At 35.2% G+C, this 23,102-nt stretch overlaps 2 protein-coding genes across 2 annotated transcripts in view; one reads left to right on the top strand and one right to left on the bottom strand.

Annotated features, from left to right (window-relative positions):
• Window positions 1–452: 452 nt before the first annotated feature.
• Window positions 453–23,102, bottom strand: part of UBA6 (ubiquitin like modifier activating enzyme 6) — an 85,297-nt gene continuing 62,647 nt past the window's right edge. The window contains exons 20-33 of the mRNA XM_004038734.5: window positions 19,789–19,894; window positions 18,766–18,855; window positions 18,582–18,662; window positions 17,684–17,812; window positions 16,196–16,247; window positions 16,047–16,110; window positions 14,807–14,876; window positions 13,406–13,477; window positions 10,699–10,816; window positions 9,331–9,524; window positions 8,461–8,588; window positions 7,471–7,558; window positions 7,167–7,261; window positions 453–3,453 (exon numbers count right to left, since the gene is read on the bottom strand). Of these exons, the coding sequence (XP_004038782.4) occupies window positions 3,318–3,453; window positions 7,167–7,261; window positions 7,471–7,558; window positions 8,461–8,588; window positions 9,331–9,524; window positions 10,699–10,816; window positions 13,406–13,477; window positions 14,807–14,876; window positions 16,047–16,110; window positions 16,196–16,247; window positions 17,684–17,812; window positions 18,582–18,662; window positions 18,766–18,855; window positions 19,789–19,894 (1,423 nt within the window). The 3' untranslated portion in view covers window positions 453–3,317. The remainder of the gene's footprint in view (window positions 3,454–7,166; window positions 7,262–7,470; window positions 7,559–8,460; window positions 8,589–9,330; window positions 9,525–10,698; window positions 10,817–13,405; window positions 13,478–14,806; window positions 14,877–16,046; window positions 16,111–16,195; window positions 16,248–17,683; window positions 17,813–18,581; window positions 18,663–18,765; window positions 18,856–19,788; window positions 19,895–23,102) is intronic.
• On the top strand, window positions 22,599–22,766 carry LOC109026656 (small EDRK-rich factor 2-like). Its single transcript, XM_055385411.1, has one exon. The coding sequence runs from the start codon at window positions 22,626–22,628 to the stop codon at window positions 22,764–22,766; it is 141 nt and encodes a 46-aa protein (XP_055241386.1). The 5' UTR covers window positions 22,599–22,625.

The raw sequence follows: 23,102 nt of genomic DNA, 5'->3' as shown, positions 1-23,102 counted from the left end.
CATAATGAAGAATAAAGTACAGCTACAACCAACATGAATCAATCCCGTCTTGAACAAAAGCAGCTACAAAAGAATGTATGATTTTAAATAAAACTCAAAAACAAGCAAACTGTATTGTTTAAGTTTACACACATGGGGGTAACACTATAAAAACAAAGAGACAATTATCATAAAAGGTAGGATAGTGGTAATTACCAAAGGGTATGTGGCAGGGAGCTGGTTGTGACTGGGAAGGAACTACATGTGTAATTTCTGAACTGCTGTCAATATATTCTACTAAGCTGAGTGCTAGTTATATAGTTGCTTTAAAATTATTCCTTGAACTGCATATTTATATTTTATGTAATTTTGAATATATATGTATTTTTGAATATATATTTCTCAATAAAAAAACAAAGTTATGACATAGAGCAAAATGAACACATATTATCAATGGATACTTAACTCTGATCTTCAAGAGCTCAACTCTTATTTTTATTTTATTTTTTTCAGAGAAAGCATTCAGATTATATGTTTTTGAATCTATGAAAAGTAAAATCGCTAAATCCATACACAGTGATTATATAAAATTAGATATTTGCAATCACAATGAATATTCATTATAGTGGAAAGATTTAGGTCATGAGATTTTTTTTTCCCTAAAAATTTCAAAAGAACAATTTTCTATCTTCATTTTACTAATTATAAAATAAACATAGTTGCTTTTTTAATGTTCCATGAATATCACCAGAGTGTGACATAGTAGATTAAAAAATAAAGACATACATTTATTTCCATGTCCTACCTTTGGGACAATTTATGAGGAACTTATGGACAAGTAACAGAACTGCTTTGAACTCTAAAAAGAAATGGACTTTACAAATCCCTAACCAGTAGTATGGGATTTACCAGATCCTCTAGGTTTTACATGGTCACGACTATTTCTCTCCAACCGTTTTAAAAGAATTTCCTGGAGCCATTTGAGGACATTTGAGGTAATGTCCTTCCACACCTAACAACTGCTGTATCTCCATGATTGCAAACTTGAAAATTAGGAAACACCAAAGCAACATTACTCACAAAATAAACAGCAAAATCAGAATCTCTGGAGTCAACTTATGAAACATGATTTACAAAGATATTCTTACATTTCTTAATTTATTTTTAATAAGTAAAAAATTACTCGTTGAAACTGTACAAAAATCAAATCATTAATTTTTGCACCTGGTATTTCAGTCATCAACAGCAATCTCATGGTACAGAAATAAAATAATGGGAATTATCATTAACTTCACCCTGGCTTTCTAGCTTAGTAGAACCAAACAGAAGAAATCATGGCAATAACCATTAACTATAGAAAAAAAGTAATGGAAAAATGGTTGCAGGTTTAATCACAAAATGAACTTAATTTTTGTTGATTTTGTTTTATCTGCTAAAACACTAATATCTATAAATATGAACTGACAGCATCGTTCTAAATTTACTTCTGAAGAGCTGTCGAGACTTCAATAAAATATAAGCAAGTTACTGGATCATATTTATGGACTGCTGAATAATTACCCGAAAAGTATCAGTTACTTTCAAAGAACACAAAACAAAGCGAACGTGGAAAAAAGCCTTCTTTGCAAAAGTCCTTTTATTAGTCCTATCCTCTAAAATTCCAAGCCACAGAGCCTTGATATTCCTGGATTCTGTTTTAAGTAACCTTAGTTTTAAATATGACACTTGGGATATATATGCACAATGGGAAAGGGTAGGATATGTGAACAAAATTTAATTTCTTTTTTCCAAAGGTAGTCATTTTCTTTAAATTCATCCTATCCACTTTTGCCCACTTCCCTATGTACAGATTATCCTTTAATCATACAAATTCACTCTCCACTTCCACATACATTTTCCCCACTTGATGGTACTTTTACAAAAGAGGGAAACAATACAGCTGGTTGATAAAGTAATTTTAACTATTTGTAAATGAAATAAAAAGAAAGTAGGTATAATACATAGTGTAAAAGATACCAAATTGGAGTAATATTGATGTTAATCTAGTTTTTTATTTAACAAAGTACCTACTAATGGTCTGAGCAGGAGAGTAGAAGGAAAGGAGCTAGAGGGAAATGACTTCCTATGGTTAAAAAAAAGCCAACTGCTTCAGAATGCATGACAGTCTTAGTAATAAAAGAATCATTTACTATTTTCACTGAGTTTACAGTGTTGGGTACTACTGTTTACATCATTTTAATGAAAGTATTTATAAAAACATCTGCAATAGTTCATATCAGAAAACAAAGTTTCTCTCAATAAAGACCTTAAAAAATAAATTTTTATCTTCATTAACTCCCTTTCTGGGAATGGGAATGAAATAACATGCTTGTGTTTAAAAAAAAAAAAACCAAAAAACAAAATTTAATACCCTAATTAGGTTTCTGTGAAAAAAAAAGACTACCCTAGCAATAATTTTTAACATTCTACATTTCATCTATTTCTAAAGACACTCCCTTTACAAAATCTTTTAGTTTTATATATTAGGACAATCAGGTTTAGAGTCTCACATAAATAAAATAGCCACATTAGAAGGCATACTGAAGAATCAAATGGTTAGCCACATTTGTCTGTTCACATTCATGGATTCTCTAAGAGCGTTGTGAGAGTCCATATAATACTGTTCACGTTTAGTCTAAGTTAATATGTCTCATCTGACCTATTGCTCCTACAACACTGATGCTATCAACAAAAATCCTGATTTTGGGGACATAGTGATATAACAAACTGGTTAAACGAGCAGAGGTAATAGAACAGTAAACTGTAACTGCACAATTTAAAATGTCCACCCTTCATCCACCACTACCATACTTCTTCCCAGTGTTATTAAATTCTCAAAGCCAAATCATACCAGAGGTGCAGGATGCCAAACACTATTTGCATAGAAAATCAGTCTTCAAGACTAAACAAAAAAGAAATTCATAAAATTAAACTTTTTGAATAGTTGCATTCGTTGCTTTCAATTTCTTCATCCATATCTGTTCTGGTCATACATATTTTTTCCTTCTTTTTATCCAGAGAGATTAATACACAGATTAATACACAAAACTTTTGTAAATAGCATTCCAGTTCAAAGTTGCTTGTGATCATAGCCACGTGTGAACCGTTAGACAAGTGTATGCTATGCCCCAAAATGTTTTATAATTCTTCAGTGCAGTTTCTTACTGACGTTTCCCTTAAAATTAAGGCTTAATGAAAGAGAAATCCATAGTATTATGAACTGATTTTCTTTAGCTTCTGAATTAAGTGCACTCTTTCCAAAATCAAGTGGTCCTGGAGTAACGTTAAGACAACTTGTATTAATCAGTGTCATGACTGAAGTAGTATCTTACTGGAGGTCCCGGCAAATCTTCATCTCCATCAATGTCTGGAGCAAATGACACAGTAAGATCCACATATTTCTTTTCAGTAGAAGGTTTTACAAGTTTATGCATTCTAAGAAAAATAAGCAAGAATGAATACTTTGGTAAATTCTATAAAATGAAAAAATGATTTGCTGACTAATGCCATCCAGAGAACCTGGACTTGTATCTAGACTTTAACATCTAATAATAATCTGCTTTCACATATTCATTTTTCTTTACTAAAAGGTCTGAACTCATTTATACTCAAGACACTCATTTACCTAACAGTGAATAAACTTGGACACACTGGTCATGATAAAGAATACAAACCATTTATTAAAAGACAAAAAAAGGCTCAGCGTAGTGGCTCACGCCTGTAATCCCAGCACTTTGGGAGGCTGAGGCAGGCAGATCACCTCAGGTCAGGAGTTTGAGACCAGCCTGGCCCACATGGCGAAACCCCATCTCTGCTAAAAATACAAAAATGAGACGGGAACAGTGGCACATGCCTGCAATCCCAGCTACTCGGGAGGCTGAGGCAAGAGAATTGCTTGAACCTGGGAGACAGAGGTTGCAACGATTTTAAAAAATTAATTTTCCTCCTAAACTTCCTCTTAAGTTTGGAGGCATCATAAATTCAAGCATTTCTCTGTAAACAGTAAAAAAGCAAGCTAGAATTTAAACCTTAAAATGTAAGCTAGAAATACAAAGTAAAAGACATTCTTAGCTTTTTCCCTTATGTCCAATCTTTATCCTATTTACTGAAAAATCACTCTTTGCTATAGCCACTACTACCTTAAATGAAGTCATCATCTACACACCCCTTACATAATTGTATTGGCTTCTAGCTAGCTTTCTCTAGTCTCTTTTCTACTTCCAATCTACACTGCTCCTAGAATTCTCTTAAAATATAAATTTGATGTATTCTCCTGCCTAATAATGTTATTTATCATACACTGTGTACCTACTTCATGCCAGGCTCTGAACTATGTAATCGATTTAATCCTCAGTAGCTCTTTCCATTTCACAAAGATATTTTGTCCCGTACATAAACTTTTCATTCTTTCCACCATTCATGATCATCACCTCATACTTGAGTCATTCCAAAAAAAAAAGTGAATTCTAAATTCCCAAATTCAGAATTTAGTAGGAATTCTAAATACTACTCTTAATTTATCCAAGATACTTAGGTATCCTAATGAAAATCAATATAAGGCAAATTAATGCCTTAGCTAATATAACAGTAGTTTTACTTTTGTATGTATGCTCTTTTTAGCTGCAAAGACTGTTGCTTTTGCCTGGAATAATCCTTCTTCAAAGGTAGCTCAAATGAAATCTACCCTGAACTAGAAGTCTGAGTTAGCACAACACTCCGTAAAAATTTTCATTATCACAGTTATTCAATTATACTTTAATGATTAACATGACCAGAGGTGAGACCTAGCCAGGTCACTGTCTCAAGAGTTACAAGCAGAGGAAATAACTAAAGCAAAGGTCCCACAATAGAGCATCATTAGAGTGAGTATTCAAGGACAAATAAGTAGGCCAGTGTAGCTGGAATATTGTGAGGGCAAAGTAGGGAAGGAACTTAGAAGGATAACTAGGAATCAATTTCCTTTAATAGACTGTGAACTGCTTGAGGGCAGGGCTTGATGACCATGTATGATAACAAAATATTAACAGGACTAACATTTATGGAATACTTCTTACATGCCATTACACTATTAGCCCTTACTATTATTTCAGTGCTCAACTATGGGCACAGTCATCCCTATTTGTGGATTTGTAGCTTTTTGAAACTAAGTTTCAAAAGCTACTCAAGGTAACAAAACTAAGCAGCTGAGCAAGAATGTGAACTCAGGTCTTTCTAAAGCCAACCTCATGCTATTAATCATAATCCCACTGACTGACTTAATGTGTTCAGTACTTAACAGGTACTCAATAAATACTTGCTAAAAGGTCAATGTAATAAAATGAAAAATATTATCATGCTGGAGGTTTCAAATATTGGCCAAATCTTAAAAGCATTTTTAAATAACCTGCCGCAAATTTTAAACTCTACTAGTCAATACACTTTATGATCACGTACAGTCCACTGCAGCATAAAATAAAGGAATTCTAAACACTAGCCTTGCTTGATCCAAAAGATACTGAGGGATCCTAATGAAAAATAATATAAGGCAAATTAATGCCTTAGCTAATAAAATAGTAGTTTTACTTTTTAAGGTATAGATAATTCAGACTAGATCATAATTTAAGAATGATTAACCTCAACTGATTATCATAGTTAAAGCCAATAGATACGTTAAACACAACCATCATGCAGAGATTCATTTACTCGTCTGACAAATATTTGTTGATAACCTTTTATTTGCCAGGTATTGATCTAAGTGCTTGAGATACAACAGTGACAAGATCAAATAAAGATTCCCACTCTTGTGAAATATATGTTCTAGTAGCAGGTAAATAGCTAATATACAGTACATGGGCCGGGCACGGTGGCTCACGCCTGTAATCCCAGCACTTTGGGAGGCTGAGGCGGGAGAAATCACCTTAGGTCAGGAGTTCAAGACCAGCCTGGCCAACATGGTAAAATCCGTCTCTACTAAAAAATACAAAAATTAGCCAGGTGTGGTGTTGGGTGCCTGTCATCCCAGCTATACTCGGGAGGCTGAGGCAGGAGAATCGCTTGAACTCAGGAGGCAGAGGTTGCAGTGAGCTGAGATCGCGCCACTGCAATCCAGCCTAGGCGACACAGTGAGACTCCGTCTCAAAAACAAAAACAAACAAACAATAAATATAAGCAAAATACACAGCAGCACAGCAGTCATAGGACAGTAATAAGTGCTCTGAAAAAAAGAAAAAGTAGAGAAGAGTAAAGGGGACTAGACATACTAGACTGGGGCTGAGGACAGGCTGCAGTATTAAATGAGGCCTCTTTAGGAAGTGCAAAGACCAGGGGTGAGACTTGGCCAGGTCACTGTCTCAGAGTTACAAGCAGAGGGAACAACTAAAGCAAAGGTCCCATGCTGGAGCATGATTAGAGTGAGTATTCAAGGACAAGTAAGGAGGCCAGTGTAGCTGGAATATTATGAAGGGAAAGTAAGGAAGGAACTTAGAAGGATAACTACGAATCTAAATTTAGAGTCTTGCAGACCACGATAAACACTTTAGCTTTCTTTGGTTCTTTCTTCCTTTCAGTCTCTGCTCAAATTCCACCTTAACAGGTGAGACTATGATAGGCAAAGGGAAAACCTAGACTACTCAGTATAATATAGCAACTCAACACCCCCAACTCCCCATATTTCCTTTTCTCTTTATTCTTCTTTAATTTCTCCATAATACTTACTATCACCTAACATACTTGCCTTATTGTTATGCAAACTCCTTAAGTAGGAAAGAACTTTGGTTTGCTAACTGCTATCTCCCTAATGACTAGAATAGTACCTGGCACACAGCTGGCACCTTAAACAATAATTTGTTGAATAAATGAACAAAAATAGTGATTTGGCAATTAGATTACTCATAAGCCTGGTCATTAAGTGTTTCAACATAAGAGACGGATCCACTTTTACTTAAGTGTACTGACCAAATCAGGTTTCTAAACCTATTAACTGAAGAGCTGAATCTCTCGAGAGGTAGCCTGTTGGCCTTCACCTGGCAGATTCACTGTCTTTATTAATGTCATTAGACAAGACTAATGCTTTTATCTGAATTATAGTAACCTCTATATTTAATTTTTTAGTGTGCATCAACTTACATTTAAATTCTTGTTAATCGCTGCATATAATGTTGAATACTTACGTTAACTTCAATCTTTTTGCATGACCAGGCATTACAGGAACATAAAGCATTTTGACTCCCTGTACCACCATTGTTGGCTCAATTCCATACTTCTCCTAAAAGTGAATATCCAAAAAAGAAACAATGAAAGCCTCGCTCAAACATAAAATGCTTATTTAACATTGTTCATAAACAATGTTTTATGACCAGTAAAAAAAGCAAATTCATGGTAAATAATTATAACTTCCAATAAAATTATAAATAAAAACAAAACAGAAACCAGACATAAAGCTACTAATGAACTAAATGAACAAAAGTATCTCACTTTGACTGCATTTATGAAATCCAAGAGGGTGAAATCTTCTTTTCCATGTACGGTCCATCGATCCCAAATTGTAAATGATATTCCATTTCTGTTACAGAAAAATATTCAGAACAGAAACATTGAAATTTTCTTCCTTTTAGTGATGACACACACACACAAAAACCCACTTTCAGAAGTCCATTATTTGTGATCAGGCTAGAAATTAATGTGGGGAAATAAAGGATAATATATCTTCTAAAATATTCCATAATCTTATTTCTTCATCACATCATATAGATAACCACTTTTAATCAGTACCTTGCTGATCCTTCCAGTGTATTATAAATCAGTATGTTTTAGCAAGACAGTGTTGTCTCTCTCTTTTTAAAATGGGTTTCACTGTGTGGATGTTCCAGTCCCCTGTTACTGGACACTTTGGTTATTCTAATCATTGGCCACGATAAATAATGCCAGAATAATTATCTTGCAAATATACAGTTTGAGACTTGTGCAAATGTATCTGAAATGTAGTGCTATATATCCCTTACTGTGGATTATAGTATTTTGTACTCTCATTAGTAATGTATGAGAGTGTCTGCTTTCTCACACCCTTGTTAAGGTAGGTTTTTTTTCAAGTTTTTGGTTGTTGCCAATCTGAAAACTAAAAAGTACAGGCCCAGGAATTGTTCTGCTTTGTCTCAAGCTTGTGGAATTCTTCTAAATCTCATGACCTACAGTCAGACACCAGGGTACCTTCTAATTCATCTGGCAGACACAGATGAAACCATAATGCCAAATAATGTGGCAGATAAAGTGTTGTAAGGGTTCTTTGGCTACTTTAGTCAGAAATATTTAATGAAGATGAGGTTTGAGCTGATCTTGAAGTGATGGCAAAAATTTACACATACACAATAGAAGAAAAAAGAGGTGAAGCTAGTATTTTTCCCTTTTAAAAGGTAAAATATTTTATTTCATTCTCATTATACAAGAGAAATAGACCTTCATACATACCTGATTTTAGTTTTCCTTACTTCAGTTGTCTCTGTAAATACTACAATTGGAATGGCTAAGTTAAGAAAACAATTTTTGTAAGCTTCAAATGGATAGCCACCAGTTACTTTGATCATCTCCAAGGCAACCTAGATAAAAGAAGGTGATTTGATAATATAAACAGCCTAAAACTATCCGTGATTTTAATTGCATCTATTCAATTTTCACAAGTTTTCAAGCATTTCTCTGTGGATAGTAAAAGCAGCTATGGGACTAGAGTAATATAAATTTCTTATTACAGGTCTGTATACTTTTAGTATATTTTATACTTTCAAACTTTCAACCTACTCTATACATGTTAACAGTTATTTAAAAAAATATTAATTCAACCATATAGTCTCCCTATTTTGAAAGCACATGCTGTAACTCAAAAAATAACAACAGTCTAAAATCACTTAATACAGGGGTAAATAACTACATAGCTTCATAGATAATTACATAGAGTAATGATGTAATATGGTATAATAACTAGGGCCGCACTTAAAGATTCTGAATCATTATGAATAAAGATTAGGGAAGTTCATTTTATTCAAGAAAAACAGAGTACCTGCTTTGTATGAATGACATAAAGATCAGTGAAAAGATTATGGCCTATAAGAAAAATCATAATCTATCTTGAGCTTATTTTTTATTTTAAAAATGTATATTTATGTAAAACTTCACAATACAGATGACTGCATTTTCAGAAAATATTTTGAAATTTTAAATTATGCGATCCAATATTTATCCTTCCCTCTCTAACATCTCTGAGTGACTGGGTTGGTATGACGGGGAAGTCAGGGAAGAGGCAATGAAAAAGAAGCATTTTTATTCAAGGAATAATAAACTTACCAAGCCAGAAACTGTAGCAGTGGTTGTTGCTATAGCAGGTATAATTTTACCAGCTACGCGCTTTGTTTTGAAACGGTCAGCTGGTTCAATGCTGTACATTTTGGCACGAAGATTTGATGCAGCTGTGATGAAATCTATGTGTCCATTATGATCATCATCTTTTTCAAATGAAAGCACTGCCATCTGAAGGTCACCTGATTATACCAACCAGATAAACAAAGTTCCACAGCAAGCAGTAAAGATTTTACTAGGTAAAAAGCAATGTGAATTTACTAACTTTCAAAGATTCCTTTTTATATTTTTTAATGACTGAGAAACATAAGAAAAATCCAGGCAACTAATGTTATTGAAGGCCATGAAAACAGCTTTTCCCATGATTAAAGAGAGCCAATTTTTTTTAATTAAAAAAAAAAAAAAAGAAAATGATGGTTTTAATGCCACTAAACTAGAGACGTTTCTGTATTTAAAAAAACTTTTTAATAAACAGCAAAATAAGAAAGTTGTGTACTGCACATCTCCTATCAAGTGGTTTACAATAAAAAAAGCCAACATTAGGTATAGTTCAAAAATTTATTCCATAAATCCGACTCTGAAACATTTTCCCTCTGGTAACTAAGAACAGGGTCAGTTGGTCAAATTAAAATAAGTAATTTCTGAAATCTTTGTAGATCAGTGGTTCCCAAGATCCTTCTAATTATTGTTATTCTGGGTTATTTTTCCTGAAATTCTACTGGTCCATGCTTAAAATCTCAAAAGTTTGGAAACCACTGATTTATAAAACTAAAAGACAGTGAGCAGGTCAAAACAGATGAGTGTATGGCTGCTTTTAAGGAATTAAAAATTCAGTTTTCCTGTATTTTTATATTTAAGTCCATCTAGCAAGGAAGTATATATAGGTCATTCTGTATTCCCTGTCAGTAATTATGAACCTAATTACTAAAGACTAAGAACCTAAGACTATTTCTGTTTATAGTTCTTTATCCTAAAGTGATTTAAATGGGTCTGTCCAAAGATTAGTTTCCACAAGGACCCCATTAAACTGAATTTTTAATTCCTTAAAAACAGAGCTATTCATTCATGGTTTTAGACCTGCTCACCATCTAAAGAACTAAAACAATCAGAAAAACAACAACAATGCAGTTAATGTGATTTGGAGAATTAGACTTCAATCTCTGAGAGTAGGGCAATAGTGGGGAAAATGATGAATTTAGTCACAGTTAAAGATGAACACGGACTTTAATATGATCATGAAATCAATCAATATTATCATTATTGTTGTGATTAAATTCCACAAATTCTTAGGTGTAGAGCTTAGTGAAAATAAAAACTCATCCAGTTCAAAACATTTTTATAAAGATTTTCCCTTACTTTTGGTGGCTTCATTAGATAAAATAGCCTTTTCTAGTTGGAAAATTGCATTCCTTTCATCTTCACTGCTAATAGGAACATGGTCTGGTTTCCTTGCAGTTTCATCTGTTTGAACGACCTTTGAATATATGAATATATTTTTATTAATGTTATCATTTCCTGCGTCTAAGTTTGGTTACCATTTAACTGTTTTATCAGATTACAAAGAGAAAATATTTTCTCTATATATTTTGATCAGATTATTAATCATTGGTCCAATGTATTTTATACGTTCCTTTAGAAGGTATTATTATGTTATTCATGTATGTATTTTATTATCTATCTTCTCACAAAGGCATGTAAGCTCTATAACAACAGGGATCTTTATGTATCTTGTTCACTGACAGAACTCCAATATATCTAATTTTTAATACCCACAATGATACAGTGGGCATAAAAAATATTTACTGAGTAGCTCATACAATCTAAGTCCATACTGATCTTTTTAAAAATTCCACACTAGAATAAAATTAGTATTAATCAACAGTTTGTGATTCTGACAAATCTACTTTAAACGCATGTTGCTTTGCTCTAACTAGTACAGAGCTGCTTCACATCAAGGAAACTAAAGCAATCCATAAGATATATAATATGGCCATCCTTTAAATATTCACTGACTGCTGGTAAGTTTTTTCCTTAAGAATATGTCTTCTTTCATATAGAAAGTTTGGTAGGATTAAGGGAGTACATACCACAAGTAATTTATCCTTAAGAAATTACTTATTAGATATTCCCTGAGGGCACAGAAATTAATATTCTCAAACCAAGAAATTAGCTTCATTATCATGAAGTAGTATTTATTTAAAAATACACTCAAATCATCGTTTTACAAATTAAACATTATTATAAAAAATTAAGAAATATTAAGGAGTCCAGGAAGGAGAAACTTTTGTTTGTCTGAATGGCTAGTTGATATTTTTGGCTGTGACATCTGTAACTAGTAGTACCATACCTGAAACTTCGGTGTGAGCTCCTTTAGGGAGTTGTGAAAAAGCCCATAGTTCATGTTAAAACTGTAGTTAAATTGCTCAGGAGAATTTATTACCCTCAAACTTTAACACAGATAGAAGCAATGCAAGCCAGAAAACACACCAAAGCAAGAGCAATAACGGAAAGTAAAGTTAAAGCATTTTTCCTTGGCTTCTCTCTAGTTTTGCCCTTGGAAACATGGGCTGGGAACCTTCTTTGGGATTTCTGTTTATCCTCACCCTATTTTTATTCTTTATAGGCTATAAGTCATAAACATTGTGTTCTGCAAATCCATCTACCTGGGTAAAATCAACTGCCCTACAAGTCTTTTTTTTTTTTTCCTAAAATAAAAACGCAGAAAGAAAGACTGCACACGTCACTTCTTTCTTGAATTTTGCAGGGAGGTGGTCATTACTCCACCTTTTCTGGTATAGCTAAATTTTGTGGATGATTTTTAGAGAACATACAAGAAAGGCATATATTGAACATGTAAAAAAGAAAAAAGTTTTCAAACTTTTCTATTTACATTGCCTAAATTTCATGTTCCATCTTTACTAATACTCCCTATTGCTTTTTTTTTTTTTTCAATGTATTTGCCTGGCAAAATCCCAACCCTAGTTATATCCAATTTTCCATCCATTATACAGTATAATACCACCCAAGCAGCTAAATTCTGGCTGGAGAAAAGATCATTACCCTTTCTCCAGCCACATTTAGTAGGATACATTAAGCAGATTAACATTAAGTGGATCTTCAGTATTGTCTTGCGTTTTACTACATCTTTTAATTAAGTGACTCTTCCACTTCACTGGACAATTATTTCATACCTTCTTTTCTTTGCTCTTACTTCCTTTATCTTCTTATCCCCTTCACTCTGAGCTACTAAGCTAGCTTCTTATTTCAACTAAGAAAATAATCTTTATTTATCATAGCCCCAACTATCTCTGTAATTTCCTCATTTATGACTCTCCCCCTTGTATATTCTCTTCTACATGAGTCCTGACCTTAAAAGCTTTTCAAGGCCTTTCTCTGCACTTATTTCTGCTGCCTACATTGCTCTTTCACTATTCCTTAACTTCCTTCAGGTTTCTGCTGAAATGTTACTGTTATCAGAGGTTTTCCTCACTTCCATCCCATATAAAATTATACCAGCTCCATCACTCTTTCTTTTCCCTGTTGTATTTTTCCTTCTTAGCACTTACACTCACACTGCAATATTATGTACTTATTAGCATTTTTGTTTATAGTCCCTCTCCGCCCAAAATATATTGGTCCAATGTATTTTATACATTCCTTCAGAAGGTATTATTATGTTATTCATGTATGTATTTTATTATCTATCTTCTCACAAAGGCATGTAAGCTCTATAACAACAGGGATCTTTATGTATCTTGTTCACTGACAGAACTCCAATATATCTAATTTTTAATACCCACAATGATACAGTGGGCATAAAAAAATATTAACTGAGTAGCTCATACAATCTAAGTCTATAATGATCTTTTTTAAAATTCCACACTAGAATAAAATTAGTATTAATCAAGTTTGTGATTCTGACAAATCTACTTCAAACTCAAGTTGCACTGACAAGAGCAAGAGCAAGAACCATTCATTGTGATATTCTCCAGGTTTAGAATGGGACTTGGTACAAGTCCAAATTCCCAAACTATTTGCTGAATGAATGAATTTTTAAACATACCTTATTGGAAGGCTTGAATTCCTGAATCTTTACTTCTGAAAGAATATTCAAGAGGGCATCTGCTGATAAGTCCTGTTTTTAAAAAAGTAATTTTACCAACAAACATATTCTTCTACTTCTAAATTCTAAAGCTAAAAATATCCTACAAAAAGTCCTTAATCATATTACAATATATGAATACTTCATTATCTGAATATGTAGACATCCATTTGAGACATTTATCTTTATTTCTATAAAAATATCCCCCCATAAAGGTTATGGGGGAGGAGAAGGTAAGGGGTAAAAAAGTACTTATTAGTCAACAAACTTGAAATTTTAGTCCTTCTGCAAATTTTTTAATAGGCATTTTTAGGACTGGTTGTAAATATAAAACTGAGTGACTTGATCAGTCAGTTTTAATTCCCTTAGCTTTATGTTTTATGTTTTTAATGTTTTACAAAGTTCCCTGAAGTAAGTTATACTCAATAAATAAATTAAGTAAATGGAATTCATACCTTAAGAAGGAGGGAAATATTTAAATGGTTAAAGATGAACTTAGATGAATTTAAAGCTATGGGTTGCATTTACATTTGTCATTGAGAAGTTGCTTGGCAAAAGCTGAGACATAGTGCTTTTGAGGTCAATTACCACACTCACCACTAAATTACCACTGATTTTCCCAAAAAGAATATCAGACTGAATGCCACTATTTTTACCAAATATTTACAGTTTATTTGTATGAATTCCAAAAAGGATTAATCTAAAACAGATATTGTTATCTGAATCCAAAACAGCCAGTGTTAATTATGGGATCTGATTCATGTTTCTCTATTTAGCCCACCTAAAAGTACAGCAATTTACTTAGCTAGAATATGCATTTGTGAAGAAAAGAGATGCCTCTCAAAACCGTATGAGGCTCTCTAGCTGTTAGTCAATGAAGATGATGTTTAAGAGAATGAGTATGATGCTAAAGTAAGAAATGTCAATATAAGGGAGCATTTTCAGATTTCCTGAAAAGCACATAAATTATCACAAAATAACAAACAAATGTTAACAAAGAAAATCTCTACGCAGTATTTCAAAATTGCGATGAAATGGTTTGCTGTGGCTTTTTAGAATAACTAGGATAACTGAAGCTGCTAAGCAGGTTATAAATATTCTTAAAACAAAGTTTAACTGCTTTTAACAAATAATGCTGTTTCACTGCTTCAATTCAGAAGAAAAAATCCGACTTCTACTTGGCAATACTGCAATGAGCTTTTAGCTTCCATTATGTTAGTATGGGTAAAAATACAATAAAAATTCTGTATGAAAAAGAATGATTCTTATAACAAACAAACATGTTTTGATGCAATTAGTGCATCAGTCATCTAATTCTAATTTGGTTTTGCATCACTTGCTAAGGCTTAAAGAATATCTTACCTCTTCTGTAAATGGAATACAATATACTGTAGCATATAGTTTTGCAGCATTCTGAAGGAAACTGAGGTGCCTTTTGAAATTAAAAAAAAAGCAAAATTTGAATGCACAGTTTTAAAGACGATATTTAACTCATTATGAACTATAGCCTTTAAATGTAGTTTGAAGAAATATAACCACAGAATTATTATTTCAAGTTTTTTTTTTAAGTTAAACAAAAATATTCTGGTCTATACCAAAACACTACAGAAGTTATAAAAGACAAAACATCAAACAGTTATTCTCGAAAACACTTAACATTCAGGTAGTGATCATGACTACCTTGGGAAGAGGAGTGAGTGCACAGAACCAGAAAACTCAGACTAGTGAACAATAATTCATTTTAAGTCATAAGAAATATTATACATTTGGTCTTAATGAGTATATATCAAGTTCAAACTAAGTAAATGTGTTTATTTAAAAACAAAAAAAGAAAGTCTTATAGAAGAAGCAGTCCAGCATAAGGTGACTGGAAGCCTAAAACCACCACCAGATGAGAAAATTAAGCATAGAGTTATCTGCTGAAAGGAAGGTTAGTGAATGCAAGCTAAGTGTTTAAAAATATATATACATAAGGTTGGGTGTGGTGGTATGCACCTGTAATCCCAGCTACTTGGGAAGCTGAGGTGGGAGGATTGCTTGAGCCTAGGAGTTCAAGACCAGGCTGGGCCACATATGTGAGACCTCGTCTCTTTCAAAAAATAAAAACTAAATTAAAAAAATAGAAAAAATATACATATACACACAAGTGTGAATCTAATGTGTATTTAATATAGTGTTTCCAGGTATTCACACAAAGACCAACTCCTCTGAAAATAATTTGAGATTTAGGGAGTTATTCAGTAGTAATTATTTGTTCCTCCATATAACTGAAGATTCTTATATTTGATTTCATTGAATGTAAAAACACATTGTCATTTTACTAATTTATGGATAAAGTAAAAAAGGTGATTTTGATTTCACCTTAGATATTTATTATAAATAATGAGGTTATTTACCATGTAAATGAATGGATTCACATTTGTGTGGGAAGGGTTGTGGCTGGCTTTCTTGGTCAGAATGACTTGTTAAGTCTTAAATGAACAGGGATGAAATAATTTAACATTAAAGAGCCTAAGGTTTTCACTCTGCAATGTACAGCTAAGGAATTTACAGTAAAGAAATATATAATGAAGGATACATAAAACTAAATATAAATACTTACAAAGGTTCATTTAAATCAAATTTTATTGGAGAGGGTGGCCTCTTTGGTGACTGCCAAAATAAACCTGGCAAAAAGATACAAATATTATTTTCAATGTATGTAGCCAGTAATAAATGTCATTAAAATTTATTCTCAACATTTATACTTACTGCCATCTTTTAATCGTATGTCCAGAGGGAAACAGTGAAGAAGCTGAAGAGCCTAAAGAAAAAAAATGAATTAAAGACACCCACTACTTAATATTATCTGAGGAAAAATTAAAAAATAAAATTAAAAAATGTGTGTAGTAAATATATGCACATGATTCAAAAATCAAAACACATTAAAAGAGACACAGTGAAGTCTCCCTACCACCCTTGTATTCCATCTGTCCATTCTCCTGTCAATGTCCCTCATAAATGAAAAATCCAAAATATCATTTTCTATCACTATTTGTAGGTTTATTGGGAGGTGGTATCTACAGCAAACAAATGTAGATTACTTCACTCCTTTTTATATAAATGGTGGCATATTTTACATGTCATTCTGTTCTTTTTAAAGAGCTAATACTTAAATAACAAAACCAGAAAAAACACACAGTACTTTGTATTTTTGAAATGATACATGTTTGAGATTTGCTTCAAAATCACCTGGGGGAAGGTAAGAATGAACGGGAATGGTGATGAAACGAGATTTATCTATGAATTGATAACTGCTAACCCTGGGTGATAGGTAATTGACAACTACATTAGGGTTCATTATACTATTTCCTCTACATTTCTATGGCTGAATATTTTTCATTATAAAAAAAGTTTTAAAAAAATGCACAGAAGATAAGAACTAAAGAGTTCCTTAGATTTTTGAAACAGGGGTCATTGATAACCATGTTAAGAACAATCTGAAGAGTAATGAGCAAAGAAGTCAAATTTACTGGGTAAGGAAGTGGTAACATTGAGTAGTACAGACCACTTTTCCAAGAAGTAGAGCTCTGTTGAAAGTAAAAAGAAGAAGTATAAACGAAATATTTTTTAAGTGGGGTGTGGTGGCGTGCACATGCAGCCTCAGCTACTTAAGGGCTGAGGCAGGGATCACTTGAGCCCAGGAGTTCCAGGCCAGACTGGAAAACATAGGGAAACCCTGTTTTTTTTTTTTAAAGTTGTTTCTAAGGAAGATGAACTTAAGAGCCTAAAGAGAGGGGAAGACTAAAGAGAAGGCAACACACATTCCAGCAACTATATTTAACTGGAGGTAAGAATAACAGCTAATATTTAGTAATTTTTTATGTGCCAGGCTCTGTTCTAAATGCTTTGTGTTACCTCCTTTTATCCTCACCACTACCTTATGTATTAGGTACAAATTTATTATTTCTATTTTACAGATGGGGAAACAGACATAAAATGTGATTATCAGATATGGGTGGAAATGGCAAAATCTCAGCAAAATTTCTGACTAAATATCCTTATTTTCTCAGTATCTTGCTTCTTCTATTCTGAACAAACTTCTTTTAGATTAGCATGTGTTCTCATTTAACTTACTACTAATTTCTGAAAAGCTTGCCAAAAGAAAGAATACACATTTCAGGTCAATGAAATTAATTTGTTAATAACTAAATAAGCCAAGATCAGACCTTTTCTTAATGTCTCACAATGCATACTTACCTTATGGTTAAAATATTTCTCAAACTTTAATCTTGCTAATTCTACACACTGGGACCAATTTCTAGGTCTTCTGCTAAGTAACTTTATAACTTGAAAACAGCCTTCTAAACTGTGTCCACTCTGTATCTTCTAGAATGGGAGAGAAAAAAAAAATCAACATACTTCCAATTACAAACATATACACATCCCTCACCAAAAGTTAGCCTAAGTTTGAAGTGTCAACTCATGTGTTTTATGCTTTTCTTTTTTCACCTCAAGCTCCTTTTCCCTTCCTTCTTCTTTAACCTTTCTTTTCTTTTCTGTTTGAGAAGGGGAATGGTAAGAGATAGCACACAAAATTTTAACTCTGATTTCTTATCTTACAAGTTATCCTCATATTTTCCTAGCTGTAAGTTATTAGTACTATAATATATGTACTCACTATAAGTGCTATGAATATTTGATACTAAAAAGTGGGCCTTGTTAGCAAAAGATTAAAAGAAAGTGAGAAAACATCTTTAAAGTTGCCTTCACTATAAGAGTAATAAGTCTTGGAGATTATTGTTCCCTCATGAAATTTTAACTAGAACTTACCTCAATTTTTTCTTTCCAAAGGGCTTAATAAAAGCCCTTTTATTATTTGTAGCCCTTCTATCATAATTATCATATCTTTATTAGCTTGAACCATATGAATTGCTGTTTTGTGAGTCGAACATGGTCAAATATTGACAATTCCATGTAGTTCAACCAAACCAAAAGGATAATTTGTGACCTAATTTCAAGATTCCTTATGTATCATTTCACTTTTTATATACAATCACTCTTTATGGAGGTAAAATAAATCACTTGTAGATGACTTGAAAATAAGATTACACTGCCACAAAGTGTTAAGTTTGTATTAAAATTTACTGATTTTTACCTGTAAGACTTCTTCTGCAGATGAATAGGTTTGCCAAAATTTGTTAAACAATGAAGGTTTGTGGGAAAAGGAACTTTCAAACTGTAACAGAGAAAAGAAAAAAATTACAAATAGAAGTCTGTTTAAAGTCAGAAATATCTTCTTTCTCACTTCAAAGAAAATAAATTTAAAAAGGAACTTTTACCTTATCTCTTGCCCACTGTATGGTATGTTCAATAGCAGCTGGAAAGGATTTTAGAGTACAAAATGGTATTTCCTCTTCTGGGGGATCCCGCTAATTTATAAAATATGACAACAGGTACTTAAGGGGAAGCAATGACCATTTTTTATTGATTTAATTTAGTTTTGAGCTTTAAGCCTATTTAAAAATCCAAAAATAAATAAAATCCAACCAGACATTTTTATATCTTCTCTCTCTTAGGCAATACGAGAAGTTAATTCTTTTGACATTTAACCTATTTGTTAATAGCTATGTAATGCCAAACATGAATCTTATTTATTATTTGTGTACTCATTTAAAGCACCATGTAGTACTCATGACACACCATCATCCATAAATCATTTTTTTCTCATGAATCAAGGTGACATTTAAAGTTTTATAACACTGCCCGCTTTGAAAAGTAATTCAGGAATACCCAGTATAGTGCTCAGAAAAGCATGAGTTTTTCCATGGAGAAAAACATCTGGGAGCAGAAATATGTCCTCAATGCTTGAGGTTTCTTGCAGAAAGCATGTATTAAATAAATGGTAAATACCTAAGTCGTTTTTTGTGGATAAAGTACCATTGAAGAAATCCACATTCTATTATAGAGTACATTTTGCCTAGGTTTATTGGTTTACCTAATCTAAAATGACTCACTTTGTCTCAGCAAGTGAATAAAATTTTATGTCTTTGTTGACAGTTCTAGTCTCAATCTAATAGTTTGTTCTTATCAAACAATCTTAAACTCAAAGGGTATTAGAAAACTAAGCAGCTCTGAGAAATAAATAGTAAACAGAAAAATAATGCTCCAGAAACACCAGACACAAAATTCTGATAATTAAAAAAAAGTTCAATTATATTTTTAAAAATGTACATGCACATATGTATGAACATCATTGGCAGAGCAAAATCAGAAGGATTAGGAAAGCTAAATCAAATTGTTGATTAAGACAAAAATTACAAGATATAAAAAAGACATCTATTTCAAAATATTGATTCACTTACATGACTATTGTAAGACTCAGTCAAATGCGGTACAATAACTTCAGTGTGTCCCTTAGTGCCCATTGTTCCAGAATCTAAAAGAGGCCTTAGATTTGCTAAGCAACGACTATTTGAAAAGATAGCAAGTAAAAAACAAAAAAGTGAGCAATAACAATGTAACCAAAGGACATCCTACAACTTTCTATTGACCGTTTCACATACTGATCACTTCTTGAATGCAGTATTTTAGGAAAACAGATATACTACTATCAAACAGTGGATCATTCCTGTTCCCCTATTCTGCACTATATACATATACATCTTGTTGTTCAATCTAGTAATTTCTCTCTTTTCTACTAGTAGTACCCTAAATCTGGGGCTTTCTTAACCTTTATCTCTAGGTTAATTCCTAACAATATTACTCCTTTTCCCTTGCTTTATATTTCTTCTTTGGTTATTTTCTAACTACAAGTTCTACCACACTATCTCTTCTCAATATTTTCTTTATCCCAAATAATATTAATCTTCTTTCTCAACACTTACAATACCTATATTCTACAAATTTTTATTTTTTAAAGTTTTATTTTCTTCCCCTCTTTGGCCCAAGATTACATACTTTTCACATTTTTCAACTGATAAATTCTCCTCTGCTAATATATCTGCTCTACACCCTAACATTGAGGAGTCATATAAAGATGTAAGGTGAACACATTTATAGTCATTCATTCATCTACTTATTTAAGGAATATTTACTAAATGACATCATATGTTGGGCACTGAGGATACAATGATGGAAAGTATGGTCCCTGGATGAATGATTCAGTGAGGACACAAACATTAAATAAATATGCATATCAGTAAAAATGAGTGCCATGAAGGAAAAAGTACATAGTGTTATGAAAATCACCATAGGAGAATTTAATTTAGAATTTGGGGGAAAATAAAGTCTGTTTTGATAAAGAAATTTAGGTCCCTCTCCCTCTCCCGCTCCCCACGGTCTCCCTCTGATGCCGAGCCGAAGCTGGACTGTACTGCTGCCATCTTGGCTCACTGCAACCTCCCTGCCTGATTCTCCTGCCTCAGCCTGCCTAGTGCCTGCGATTGCAGGCGCGCGCACCTCCACGCCTGACTGGTTTTCCTATTTTTTTTGGTGGAGACGGGATTTTGCTGTGTTGGCCAGGCTGGTCTCCAGCTCCTAACAGCGAGTGATCTGCCAGCCTCGGCCTCCCGAGGTGCCAGAACTGCAGACGGAGTCTCGTTCACTCAGTGCTCAATGTTGCCCAGGCTGGAGTGCAGTGGCGTGATCTCGGCTAGCTACAACCTCCACCTCCCAGCCACCTGCCTTGGCCTCCCAAAGTGCCGAGATTGCAGCCTCTGCCCGGCCGCCACCCCGTCTGGGAAGTGAGGAGCGTCTCTGCCCGGCCGCCCATCGTCTGGGATGTGAGGAGCCCCTCTGCCCAGCTGCCCAGTCTGGGAAGTGAGGAGCGCCTCTTCCCGGCCTCCATCCCGTCTAGGAAGTGAGGAGCGTCTCTGCCCGGCCGTCCATTGTCTGAGATGTGGGGAGCGCCTCTGCCCTGCCGCCCCGTCTGGGATATGAGGAGCGCCTCTGCCCGGCCGCGACCCCGTCTGGGAGGTGAGGAGCGTCTCTGCCCGGCCGCCCCGTCTGAGAAGTGAGGAGCCCCTCCGCCCGGCAGCCACACCGTCTGGGAAGTGAGGAGCGCCTACACCCGGCAGCCGCCCCGTCCGGGAGGTGGGGGGGCAGCCCCCGCCTGGCCAGCCGCCCCGCCCAGCCAGCCGCCCCACCCGGGAGGGAGGTAGGGGGCAGCCCCAGCCCGGCCAGCCGCCCTGCCTGGGAGGGAGGTGGGGGGCAGCCCCCACCCCGCCAGCCGCCCTGTCCTGGAGGGAGGTGGGGGGCAGCCCCCGCCTGGCCAGCCACCCCGCCCAGCCAGCCACCCCGCCCGGGAGGGAGGTGGGGCCAGCCCCCGCCTGGCCAGCTGCCCCATCCGGGAGGTGGGGGCGCCTCTGCCCGGCCGCCCCTTCTGGGAAGTGAGGAGTCCCTCTGCCCTGCCGCCACCCCATCTGGGAGGTGTACCCAACAGCTCATTGAGAACGGGCCATGATGACGATGGCGGTTTTGTCGAATAGAAAAGGGGGAAATGTGGGGACAAAATAGAGAAATCAGATTGTTGCTGTGTCTGTGTAGAAAGTAGAAGACATAGGAGACTCCATTTTGTTCCGTACTAAGAAAAATTCTTCTGCCTTGGGATGCTGTTGATCTATGACCTTACCCCCAACCCGGCGCTCTCTGAAACATGTGCTGTGTCCACTCAGGGTTAAATGGATTAAGGGCGGTGCAAGATGTGCTTTGTTAAACAGATGCTTGAAGGCAGCATGCTCGTCAAGAGTCATCACCACTCCCTAATCTCAACTACCCAGGGACATAAACACTGCGGTAGGCCGCAGGGTCCTCTGCCCAGGAAAACCAGAGACCTTTGTTCACTTGTTTATCTGCTGACCTTCCCTCCACTATTGTCCTATGACCCTGCCAAATCCCCCTATGCGAGAAACACCCAAGAATGATCAATCAATCAAACAATAAATAAATAAAAAGAAATTTAGGCTGAAACTGAAAGGATGAAGAAAAAAAGCTAAACTAGATGAAGAATAGATAGGTAGATTAGAGATCAGGAATGTTAAAGCAAGAAAAACAGAACTTCCTGAGGCTGAAGAATACTGTGTGCAAGTCCCTGAGGTAAAAAAGTGCTGAAGGCCTGGTAAGAAAAAGGCACAGACAGAAGGAGGGGTGGCAGGTCAGAGCTGCTGCGGGTAACCAGCAAGAGCTTGCCTGGTAGAAGAACATGAAAAAACAGAAGAATATGCAAACAGTTAAGGGAAAGTGCCAAGAAGACAGACTTTCTGCTGCTGCCCACAAGCAGAGGGACCTGGAGACCATGCAGCTGAAGCAGAAAAGGGAAAACGAGAAGGAAGAACCTAAGTAGCTTTGTGGTTTGGTGTCCATCCCCGTGCCCTTCGCCTATGTGCCTGAAGCCAGTCCCACCATGCTCACGTTTCCTCCTCTAGTACTCACAGGACCCAGGACTCATGGCATTCCCTTTGCCCTGAGTTTGCAGTGGGTCCTTTTTGTGCTTCCTTCTCAGGTAGCCTTTCTCCCCTCGGGCATTTCTGGGGGTGAAGGAGTTACTCCTCCTATGTTTTCTATTGCAGTGGGACTCACCCCAAAGTATTAAAAATAGCTTTATAATTCAGAAAAAACAAAAGACAGCCAAAAAACTGAAAGGCACATACAGCTACAATAAGGGGAGCCAAGGAAGACT

The sequence above is a fragment of the Gorilla gorilla genome, chromosome 3 (genome assembly GCF_029281585.2).
Source record: "Gorilla gorilla gorilla isolate KB3781 chromosome 3, NHGRI_mGorGor1-v2.1_pri, whole genome shotgun sequence".
Taxonomy (NCBI): Eukaryota; Metazoa; Chordata; class Mammalia; order Primates; family Hominidae; genus Gorilla; species Gorilla gorilla.
This window is presented reverse-complemented; position numbering and strand designations above follow the sequence as displayed.